The 11652-nt window shown below is 45.8% G+C and overlaps 1 protein-coding gene and 1 non-coding gene across 2 annotated transcripts; both read right to left on the minus strand.

The window, feature by feature from the left end:
• Positions 1-1061: 1061 nt before the first annotated feature.
• Positions 1062-10430, minus strand: haus6 (HAUS augmin-like complex, subunit 6). Its single transcript, XM_061252139.1, has 16 exons — positions 9867-10430; positions 9164-9259; positions 8987-9065; positions 8750-8882; positions 8237-8381; positions 7595-7657; positions 7057-7111; positions 6786-6959; positions 6283-6476; positions 4933-5062; positions 4752-4854; positions 4062-4206; positions 3669-3774; positions 3422-3526; positions 2809-2935; positions 1062-2635 (listed from the first exon to the last, which is right to left on the minus strand). Exons 1-16 carry the CDS (start codon positions 9986-9988, stop codon positions 1464-1466), a joined length of 2949 nt encoding a protein of 982 aa, XP_061108123.1. The 5' UTR covers positions 9989-10430; the 3' UTR covers positions 1062-1463.
• On the minus strand, positions 3882-4012 carry LOC133135957 (small Cajal body-specific RNA 8). The gene has a single exon (XR_009709464.1). It is a non-coding gene; the product is annotated as a small Cajal body-specific RNA 8 (non-coding RNA).
• Positions 10431-11652: the final 1222 nt, after the last annotated feature.

Raw genomic sequence — 11652 nt, forward strand, 5'->3', positions numbered from 1 at the left:
TGTCACATGGAGACTCGTGCACGAATAGTTGTGTCACATGGAGACTCGTGCACGAATAGTTGTCACAAGGAGACTCGTGCACGAATAGTCATGTCACATGGAGACTCGTGCACGAATAGTCGTGTCACACGTGGGGACTCATGCATGCACGGCAGTGTAGGAAATTGCCTTCACTGGGTACATAGATTATGAAATCATTGCAGTTTGGGATATATAAATAATAGCTACAAATGTGATATCTGCATCTGCTATACAGATCACAAGAACTGCTTCCTTCTCAATTACACCAAATAGGGATACATGGAGACATATGAAGTCTAACAATACTAAGAATAAAAGTTTAACACGTGCATGTCTCAATCACAAATAAACTGAGGGGAAAAAAAGGGTAACATTGGCTTGTGACAGTGCCCCCTAAAGGTGGTCACTGATGTTTTAAAGAACTAAAATGACATTTTAGACTGCGAGACATACCTATTTTCCAGTGCTACGGAAGGGCCAAAGTATGTATATTAAAATACACTACACTGACAGAATTATACATACACCCAACTCATCCAGTGTTCTCATGGTCTGCATTTTCGAGCATACCACTCACCAATGCAAGTAGGAACACGCTTGGATACTAGACCGTACATATTTTGAGGACACCGTAGTCGAGGCCGTTTCAGACATGACCCTAGTTTCCTTTTACTTTAACCCAGGTATGGCTCATTATTGGCTTTGTCTTCAAATTCTTAATCTACAAAATGGTTAGTTTAAGGTTTTAAACATTTATGTAATCAATTGCAATATAGCATAAGTATGTGAATAAAACTCCTCATGGTATGCATAGCCATTTCTGACAATGTGACTTAAGAAGGTAAGCAATCCAAAAAGAGTCCAAAGAAATGAAAGGCGTGTTAAAATTATGGGATTGTAATTGTGGTTGGAACCAAAACCAACATACACACTGGTCCCCCAGACCCATTCCAAGGACGACACCATTACACTTAGGATTTAACCATCCAGCTTACTTTCAATTACATTTTTTATTTTATTTCATTTTTAATTCAGACAAGTTTATTGCAAAAATGTATTAATTATTTACAGTCGCTACCATTTGTATTTATGCTTTTACTTCGAACTACTATTTCCCCAAATTTGTTCGATTCTTCAAAGTGCCTTTTTTTGTTTTTTTTTACATTAACAAATTGCTAAACATATTCAACAAGGTTAGAAAAAGCAATGAGAAGTCAGCTAAATTAAATATTAAGAGAATAGACCAGACTTTACATGTACAAAATCCATCAAAATCTCAGATTAGAAAGACATTAGACCAGCAGTTGGTTTTTCAGCAGAGAAAAGAAACCACTTTTTTACGTAATCAGAAAAAAAAAAAAAAATGCACGCAAACACTAAGGGCTGAGAATTTCACAGGAATATTAACCACCAGTCCCTTTCAGCCATCCTGGAGCAATGCCTTACAGCATCAGGTCATCTATGGGAGAGAAGGTGGCCAGTTTGGGAAGGCTCAGCCTGCTGGAGACTGAGGGACTCTCCAGCGCGTCCAGGTCGAGGAAGAAGACCCTGCTGCCAGCCTCAGAGTCCAGAGCCTGGGACGCGTTCCCGGCGTTCGGAGGGGAGGCCGGCTCCGGAGGCGCTTCCCTGCAGAGCGTGTAGGACGCCTCGTGGTGGTCTTTCCGGATCCGGCCGAACCGGGACCGCAGCCGGCCCTCCAGGTCCGCGGCGTCGCACGCGACGTCGGGGAAGACCAGCTCGCTCTCCCCCTCCTCCGTCAGGCCCGACGCGTCCGCCGCTCCCGTGCTGCAGCTCAGGATGCTCTCGTCGCCCAGCAGCTCCGGGATGGTCTCGCTGGCGATGCCGAACTGGACGACGTCGCTGCCACTCTGGCCCCATGTGGCGTCCAGCCGGCCCGAGTCCCACGACAGGGTGGAGAGCAGGGAGTCCCCGGGCTGCCCTGGAGTGGGGCTCAACACGCGGGCCCCGGGCTGCCCCGGAGTGGGGCTGAACACGGAGGCCCCGGGCTGCCCCGGAATGGTCTCGCTGGCGATGCCAAACTGGACGACGTCGCTGCCACTCTGGCCCCATGTGGTGTCCAGCCGGCCCGAGTCCCAGGACAGGGTGGAGTGCAGGGAGTCCCCGGGCTGCCCTGCAGTGGGGCTGAACACGCGGGCCCCGGGCTGCCCCGGAGTGGGGCTGAACAAGGATGCCCCGACCTCCCCCGGAGTGGGGCTGAACAAGGATGCCCCGGGCTGCCCCGGAGTGGGGCTCAACACGGGGGCCCCGGGCCGCCCCGGAGTGGGGCTGAACAAGGATGCCCCGAACTGCCCCGGAGTGGGGCTGAACAAGGATGCCCCGAACTGCCCCGGAGTGGGGCTGAACAAGGATGCCCCGACCTCCCCCGGAGTGGGGCTCAACACGGAGGCCCCGACCACCCCCAGAGTGGGGCTGAACACGGAGGCCCCATCAGGATCCTGGGGGCGCATCCTTCCGCTGTTTGGGAGGGGCGTGCCCGCGCTGGGGCGGGCCCTGGAGGAGTCGGACGGTCCGTCTCTCAGCCCCCCGGAGAGCTGGGCCTTTTCAGCTTCTCCCTCCTCCACCGCACGCCTCCACGAGTTCTTCACCTCCGACACTGAACGAAGAGCGGAGAGGAGAGAGAAAAGATAAAATAACTTCACCTGCCCGGGTCAGTCCTTCATTCCAGAAGGAATTATCAGGCTGTAAAGGCATGCCTTTCAATCTCCACCCACCCATCCCCCTTTGTCAGCATTTTCTGGTATGTTTTGGGGGCTGTAGGGCACTCACGCAGGCTTTCCGGAGTGCGGGGAATCTGCTTCCTGGTTGAGAATGGGTCCCGTAGGGTGCCGAGCAGGGCTTCCAGCTCCATGCCCTGTCTCCTGTAGTCAGGGCCGGCGGTGATGGCTTCTGCAAACTGCACGCGCAAACAGCGTCGAGGAGAAAAATAATTACATCAAATGTGCGTGAGTGAACCGCTTCCCTTTTTACACCTCGCAATATACAAAAGGTTGCCATAGTAACAATATGAATACGGGTTGTGAGCGGATATCAGCTCTTTGTAGCTTCCCACTGCACACCCTTCAGAGAGCAGGGATAAAAAGGAGTGCCGGAATTGGCCTTCAGGTAACCTTCCCAGATTCCTCTGGTACCAGAGCTATAAGCCAAGAGTTTTTTTTTTGTTTTTTTTTGTTCTGGTGGCTTATTTGCCAACTGAAAGGAATGGTTACTTGCTCCTGAAAGCACCTCACGAAAAACAACGAGCAAATCTAAACATCCATAGCAGCAGGTTCCCGGGGATGGATTGCTCAAGCTCATCCCACCTTCAGGGGACGAGCACGGCCGGAAGGCCAGGAGGACCCACGGCCGGAAGGCCAGGAGGACCCGCGGCTCCCCCCCTCACCTGGTCTGCCAGGCTGTCGCTCTCCCGGTCCATGATCATGGCCGCCTTCTTCGCCGCCGTGGCCTTCGGCCGCGCGCCTCCCACCGGCAGAGTCTTCCGATTGGCCTGTCAGGGGGGGGGGGACACGTTTAAGTCACGTGACCTGCACAAAGTGACGTCAAGGAACGGCCGGAAGCCCGCGGAACCATTGGGTTGACATGCGACGTCAATGCCCTTTAATTGCAGAGGAGTTAAAAAGGTAACCCACCTTCACAGGTTTAGGAGAGGGAGCTCTGCATGGAGTCGATGGTCTTGAAGAAACCACAGAACTGGAAGCCAGTGACTCACTAGGCTGGGGCAGAAGGTGGCAAACACTGCACAGAAAAGATTGCTAAAATTCAGGGCCCTGTGCGAACCAGCTTTTGTCCCTTTTATTTATTTATTTTTTTTTTTTTGGAGAAATCAGTGAGGTCTACGTTTGAGATGTCTGCCTCGTATCTGTCCGTTGCGATTTCCCTCATTTCGCCCCGGTCATCGGAAGGCAGGGATAATGTAGGGAGGGTTTGTGACAGGCAGGACGATGCTAAGACCTGCCTGGGTATCACCCTCCCAGATCAGATATGCAAGTACACATCGCACGATTCTTTCATTACAGCAGTACCTTTGCATGTCTTTTAGGTCCGTGCTCCTTCCGTCAGCATTTTCTGAAGAATCTGAACTTTCGGCGGGGACCTCCTCCTTGGCAGATTCCTCCTCCTTGACAGATTCCTCCTCCTTGACAGATTCCTCCTCCTTGACAGATTCCACTGTTGCGGGAAATGACAAACTTCAACATTTATATGAATTTAGTTGTATAAATGTATAACCCCCCCCCCCCCACCGTACTTATGCGCGCAGGTACCACTGAAATACATTTACCATGGTCATCTTTTAAAAGAAAGTTTTTTCACTTTGTAAAATCTGAACCCAACAAACAGTTTGCTTGAAAGGAGGGCAAACATTTAATGAGAAATATAAACAGATTTTTAGAAAGCATTGAAAAGTTTTTTTTAAAATGTCTCTGCAACACCTTTAAACTTCAAAATTCCAAACACGCTAGCCAATGGAATGGCAACATTCATAAGAAACAGAATTTGTGGGTGTGCAGGCTGCAGAGCACTGACCGCATGCTCATTGTGAGCCGCGACGTCGGCGGTTCGAATCCGACCGTCTGACAATTTGTCGCATGTCTTTCCCTCTCTCTTGCCCCCATTCTTCCTGTCTCTATATACTGTCCAATAAAGCTGAAAAAGGCCTAAAAAAATATCTAACAGAAACAGAATTTGTGAACCACACGCTGCCGTTGACCCACCGGGCAGCTTGGCGGGATACAGCGAGAAGACGCAGGTTCTGAAGCTGCCCTCGGCGGCCGGCTCAAAGCACAGGGGCGCCATCGGGGAGAGGAAGTCGAGCGCCTGGGAATAAACGAATCGGTCAGAGACCCGCTCTTCCCCAGGCCGGCACGCCACAGAGGCCTCACCGTCACCACTCACCGGATCCTCGTTAAGGAACGACGCCAGCGGCCTCCGCCTCAAACAGTCCTCCCACTTCCGGTCCCATTCCAGCTCCAGGTTCCGGATACATGCCTTAACTTCAGGAATGTCTTCTTTGGAAATCTTTTTCCTGGTGGCAATTCAAAGTCAATTTCAAAATCAACTGCATGGTGTCTCGGTGGCGTAGCCTGTAGAGCACTGACCGCGTGCTCATTGTGAGCCGCGACGTCGGCCGTCTGACATTTGTCGCATGTCTTCCCCTCTCTCTCGCTCCCATTCTTCCGGTCTCTCTATACCAGGGGTCGGCAACCCTGGTCCTGGTGCTGGCTTTCGTTGTGGCTTGGCATTAATTGATCAATGAAAGCCGTTGATTACACAGTTAACTCACCTCACCTGGTTTCTTGGGTCTGAGTCGCTTGCTTATTTTAAGGTGGAGAGGAAAGCCAGCACACCCTGCGGCTCTCCAGGACCAGGGTTGCCGACCCCTGCTCTATACTATACTGTCCAATAAAGCTGAAAAAAGGCCTAAAAAATATCCTTAAAATTTTTTTTTTTTTTTAAAAGGTCAACTGCAGTCACAGTTCTTCCGAGACAAGACAACGAGGTCTTGTAAGAATGCAACCATTATTCAACCAACAGTGTGAAAGGAATCGGTCAAAGCAACATTTGCTTTGACAAACAAAGTATTTAATTACCGTAATTGGTCAAACAACATTTTGGCAAAAAATACTAGTCAGTCAAAACAGACTACAGCTACTCTTAAGAATCGTCCACAAGTAAGCTTCCCTACTCTGACCTGAACTATCTAAAAAGGTGCTCAAATGAGAGAACTGCCAACTCACAAAAGAAACGCTAATAAAAACAAATAAAACACTTGGCTTAAGTATAAAATGCACCAAACTCTTAAAAACAGGTCCTAAAACAGAGCACTTTCAAAAAGAGACTTCTCTAAAACGCTTAACCCAAAAAACTGACTTCAACACTGCAGAGGCTTCCAGCTTCATTCTATTTGACCAGGTGAACTCAGCTGCACATCATTGCTGACAATCACGTCAATTAACTGCACCTGCAGGAGCCAGCCACAGGCATACAGGGACACCAGTGTGTGTAATAAGGCATAGTCAGGTATACACCCAAAATACCCAACAAGGAATATTATTTTGTACTAAATAATTTGATCAATTGAGTAATTTTATGCATAGATGTGCTTTTTAAGCAGCCCATCTGCATGACGCAGGTTCCTCCATTTTGAATTGAAGGTTGACTGGTGCTGAAATGATGCCGAGCTCCTGCAGGTCTCCATCGTCAGCAGCTCACAGTGCAGCCCCCCAGGCTCCACGGGCCCCGTACCTCCTCTGCTTGACGGCCTCCAGGGTGCGCCTCAGGAGCAGGGCCTTCTCCTCCAGGAGCGGCAGGTCCAGCCGCGGTGCGCCGCCCCCCACCTCCTCGCGCTCCTCCCGCAGGAGGCGCAGGGCCTCGTTCAGGAGCTCCAGGAGGCGCAGCAGGTTGAGCTGCCCGGCCTCGTACACGTTCCCCACGCTCGCCTGACGCAGACAAAGAGAGACGTCGGCTCGCTACAAAAGAGGCCCGAGAGGATGACTGCTCTCGAAGTGACCTGCCTCTTGGCCATTTCTTACAACGAATCTAGGTCATCAGAAACAGCATGCCAGTTATTTTTTATTTTTTTTAAGTCACCAAAAAAGTATTGTATTGCATTGCATTGTAACATTCACATTTTTTCTAATAAAGTGAAATTACTTTGAGACTTTACCCAGGGCCAGTGATACCACCGTGTGCTACATGGTTAAACTCCTCACACGTCAATTTTTCCTACGGTAGGGGCCTGTTCTCACCGAGTAAGCTGATCGTTCAATCTGCTCCAGCAAAACATCAGGGATCTTTATAGTGAGGTCAGTGCCGTCCAATGTGTACTGGTCAATATTTCCCTTGACAACACAGTCCACCACCGCCCGCTCCTCTTCCAGAGTGGACAGGATGTTGTTTACGTCGGCCCAGAGGGACCGGACCTATAGAGCAAGCCACACAGGAAGTCATCGTACTCATACTTCAGCAGAGTGCGGTTGAATTAGGTGCCCAAAATTAGCATGAAGCTGCAATAAAAACCTTCAGAATCTTCTCAGACAGAAGACCCATCTCATCTTCACCTTCTTTTACATGCCTTTAAAAAGAAAGCAGAAGGTTAGTTATTTTAAAAGGTAGTCTTTTCTAAAGGGGCGGCCGTTAAGGTAGTGGTTAAGGTAAATGACTGGGACAAACAAGGTTGGTGGTTCTAATCCCGGTGTAGCCACAATAAGATCCGCACAGCTGTTGGGCCCTTGAGCAAGGCCCTTAACCCTGCATTGCAAGGAGGATTGTCTCCCGCTTAGTTTAATCAACTGTATGTCGCTCTGGATAAGAGAGTCTGCCAAATGCCAATAATGTAATGTAACGTAAAGAACTGTGGGGAGAAAAAGCTACCCCCAAAAAGGCATGATAAGCAAGGCAGGAAAATGATGTTGGACAGTTAAATTAATGCAGATATGGGACAAAATGATCCATGACTTGCTTAGATGTTTCCAAACTGCAGGGACATTTCACATCAGGCTGCAAACATACAAAAGTAGGCGGCACTGGTTGCACTTTGAATAACATAGAAACATACCTCAGCAAGCAGTCAAACTTGGCATCTTCAGCCCTCAAATCCCTTATCGATTTGACCTGAGCCCTGTGTAATAAGCAGAGGATTAACACCACGTTATCAAAGCTCAGTCACACCTTCACTCAGTGCTAACAATTTTTTTTTAAATCTATCAAATTAAAAAAATTATTAACGTTCAGAGCCGTTCGAGCAGATGCTATACTATGTTCATGGTTAAGTAGGACCGTATACATATCAGCGCCATCTAGTGGTGCAATGCATGTGAAGTTGGATCATGGCATGGCAGACTGCGGTCCTGGCAAGCCAGTCTGCAAAAACGCAGTGTTTTTAAAAGTTCAATTTCAGATCGTTTTACCCCAAATAATGTAATTCTAGCTAGCCCTTACATTTGGTTAATTTTGGAGCGAGGTAACTGGCGAAGCATAAAACACAAATCTGTGGAATGGCTGCAAGAGACCACTTCAGCGACCGTTCCAAAAATACTGACACCGCATCCTTCCGCTCTTAAACTACCTGGCCTGCCGCAGTGCCCAAAATACTATCCTCCACAGATGAAATACGGGCAAGACGAATTGTAATAAACTGTAGACTGATGCTAAAAGGCACACGGGTCTCCACTCTGTAACTGAAGAGGGCAGTACTCACTGCGCTTTTCGCTGGTAGTCCTGGATAAGCCTGTCCTGCGCCACTGCAGTCCTCAGAAACCGCATCTTCATCAGTCGAAGCCGCAGCACGGCTGCCTCCAGTGACTGAGTCTTAGCACAGGAAGCTTCAGGAATCCACGTTTTGTCTTCCAGAGCAGGGTTAAAAAGATTATTTAAAAAAAGTTTTTCAATAGAATATTTCAGTAGTACTGTAACTTGCGCATGCTCATTATCTATCTAAATTGAAACTGCACATAACCGCTGTCAACACTATATTGCACACAATTGCTCATTTTTAAGTTGCTCTAGTGGATAAGTCCTTCTGCTCCAAAAAAATAAAATAAAAACAATATAAAAACATGCCATCTTATCAAGAGGCCCCTTCAAACATAACAAACAGAAACAACTTGATACAAGTTGCATGTTCATGACATTCGACCCCAAACTAATTCTAAGCATTAGCGCTAGCATACCATGTATGAAACCATGCGGCATTGCAATACTATCGCATTACCTGTGGAAAAGGTCTTCATCTCTTGCAACATGACATGCTTGGCCAAGTGAAGCATCACATTTATGAATTTGGGTCCCCCAGGTGAAAGGAACAAGGACGCCACAACTTTAGGGAAGGCATTCCCACGTTCAGCCTGAGAGGAAACAGTAGTTTGAGTATTTTCAGCAGAGCACTCTCCCTAACCCGGGCTATATCTCAGCACAAAAAAAAGTTTGTGTCTTTAGGTCTAATCCTTACCGCAATATCCCGAAACCAATTGCAAGTTCCTTTGCGAAATTCAGCATCAGCCTTCCAACCAATAACTGGCCAACAATGCCTTTGTGAAAAAGAAGATGTCAAAATGAAGTATGTTGTGCAGAAATTGTTTCCACAGTTTCCAAAATATCGCAAAATGGCCACCTTTCATAAACTTACCTGAATACCTCGTTCACACGTGTAGGGTTCAGTTTTTCAAGTAAGAACAGAGTGACGATGTAGAATGCATCCTTGTTTGGAGTGTCAAACATAGTTCTACGAGAAAAAGAAGATTAAGTAGGCCAACCAGATAAAAAGATGTATGTTATCAAATGCACAACCGAAAGTTAACCTGCCCTTACATAACTGACATTGTAGTGTAACAGTGTTTGTAGCGCTAGATATATCGTTCTGGTGAAAGAAATGCAACATTCATTCACAGATGCAAATCACTGTAAATAGTTTTGTAGGCAACAAAGTTAGCTATCCGTAGCTACATTAGCTGCCAAACATTAAACTAGTTTCGTTTGGCCTCGATTACGTACAGGCACGTGAACGTCGTGGGTCGCAAATTGGTTAGACCAACTCCAATTTTAAGCTCGACACGATATAAAGGACTAGTGGTCTGAAAGTGTTAACGAAGTTATATCACTTAACGTTAGCAACAATCTTCAACCAAAAAATTGTTTTCACAGCATAGCTACCAAAGTAAGCTAGCGGTGTTATCTAACGTTATCCAACGCTGGCTTGGCAACAGGGTCAACATTCAACTGACAACTGAAATAAACAAAGTCTCTAATTAAATAAACTATTCATAATTATTTGGTTAAGATTAGCAAAACAAGTGAAAGTTAACCTAGATAACGTTAGGCGATATACTTACAGTCCTAACGCGATTCCTCGTTTGCTTGCACCGACAGAGTTAGCCGCGATTTCGGGCTGAAATCCAAGACTCAGGAGACACTGCCATAAATATTTGGCGTTCGATTTCTGGAGGCTAGACATGTTGGCTCAGTTGGTAGTACAAATTATATAAAATCATTGGGTCGTAAAAACCGATGAATGCATGAAACTAATTAGCTAGCAAGCTAAACAGCTAGCTAGCTAATCTTACCCAGCATCGCCATTCACAAAAACCCAGCCCTAAAATTGCTGGACTTCAGCCGCGTCCTCATAACTCAACCAAACAATTCCCATTTAAGATACACCCAGACACGAATCAAGTTGACTCTGCTAAAAGCGAAAAAATGACTAATTCAATCTTCGAACCGACAGAAAATTATGAATGTTTAAAAGATGTCTGCATTCATCCATGTTCTCTTTTTTTTTTTTTTTTTGTTATTCCATACTTAGCTTGCTACGTTTGTCACACCGCTTCGCTTTGCGGAAAAACCGCCAATTCCTTTCAAGACGAGTGTGTTGCCCCGGAATATATTCTACAGTCGAATGATTACTTCCGCTCTCGAGCTACGCAGGCGCATTGTTGCTTTTGTACTTGTTAATCGGCAACAGAAACAGGCGATTCGCAAATGCACAGATCGACACTGCCTCTGGGCTTACTATCTGCTAAAGGATCATACCATTTTAGAATTTGCATATAAAATGCGCCTTTGTGTGAATATCTGGAGGCGTAACATGCTGCATACTGTAAATGTGCAAATACATTACATAGGTCTACTAATAGGCACAGATAATGTTGTACAAATGACATAAATTAAAATGTAAAAAAATGCACTTTGCATATTCGTTTAAATATAAGACTGGATGTTTTTTCTTTTTCTTTGTGTTGGTACTAGATAATATTCAGATATAGAACTCCTTAACATCAACATACTCAAACGCGACAGTATGAAATGTAATTTTTAGAGTTTCATAACTTTGTCAATGCATATGTAGGGGTACTTGTGTATATAGAATTCATATCTGGCCTCAGAAAACTTTCATTTTGGAGATATTCAGCCCTAAAAATGCACTTTTTTGGGGGGGTCATATGTCCAAAGGTAAACATATTTTATAATTAATAACATAAGATGAGATATGACCCACAGACAATTCAATTGTGCCATTTTTGGAACATTTTAGACCACCCCAGAAACTAATGTCATACATTTCAACCTAACCTCAACTTAGGACATGTTGAAGTTACATCCCTAATTAACTTTGGTTCTCAGGTTTTGTTTCTACAACACATCCAACGATCCTTATTATCTAAAACTGAAGCGTCTGATTGCTATTACCAGTATAGTCACTGTGGACCAGTTTTTAAATAGGGTGTAATCTATTACTGCATACATCATTGATCAATCCTTGGCTTTTATTGTTTGCTGTGACGTCGTGTGCTTCAGCAGTTTCTAGTTTTATTAATCATGTTATCAGCAGTGGAAAATCATATATATACTCTATATAAACCCCCTTGTTTTGTTCAGATAACTCCCAACAATTACTGAAGGTCCCAATACATTATTATTTCTAATGCACCGAAAACTGTTTGTATGTACAGTAAATATACATTTAAGAGTACAACTATGTAAATATGTAAACTAGATACAATGAAGCCAGAGTATGCAGCTTTCGTTGGAAATGTGCAACATATGACTTCAGTCACAAGCAGCAGAGCTAAGAAGATTAACTGGAAATATTTAATTCCAACGCCTGAATTGAGAAATTAT

This window comes from Conger conger, chromosome 8 (genome assembly GCF_963514075.1).
Source record: "Conger conger chromosome 8, fConCon1.1, whole genome shotgun sequence".
In the NCBI taxonomy this organism is placed as follows: domain Eukaryota; kingdom Metazoa; phylum Chordata; class Actinopteri; order Anguilliformes; family Congridae; genus Conger; species Conger conger.

Coding starts and splice junctions, on each gene's coding strand:
- haus6 (XM_061252139.1), bottom strand. CDS start 9,988: ATGTCTAGCCTCCAGAAATCGAACGCCAAATATTTATGGCAGTGTCTC. Junction 6,960..7,056: donor TGTCTGAGAAGATTCTGAAG/GTTTTTATTGCA, acceptor CTTGCTCTATAG/GTCCGGTCCCTCTGGGCCGA. Junction 4,855..4,932: donor CGTTCCTTAACGAGGATCCG/GTGAGTGGTGAC, acceptor GTTTATTCCCAG/GCGCTCGACTTCCTCTCCCC.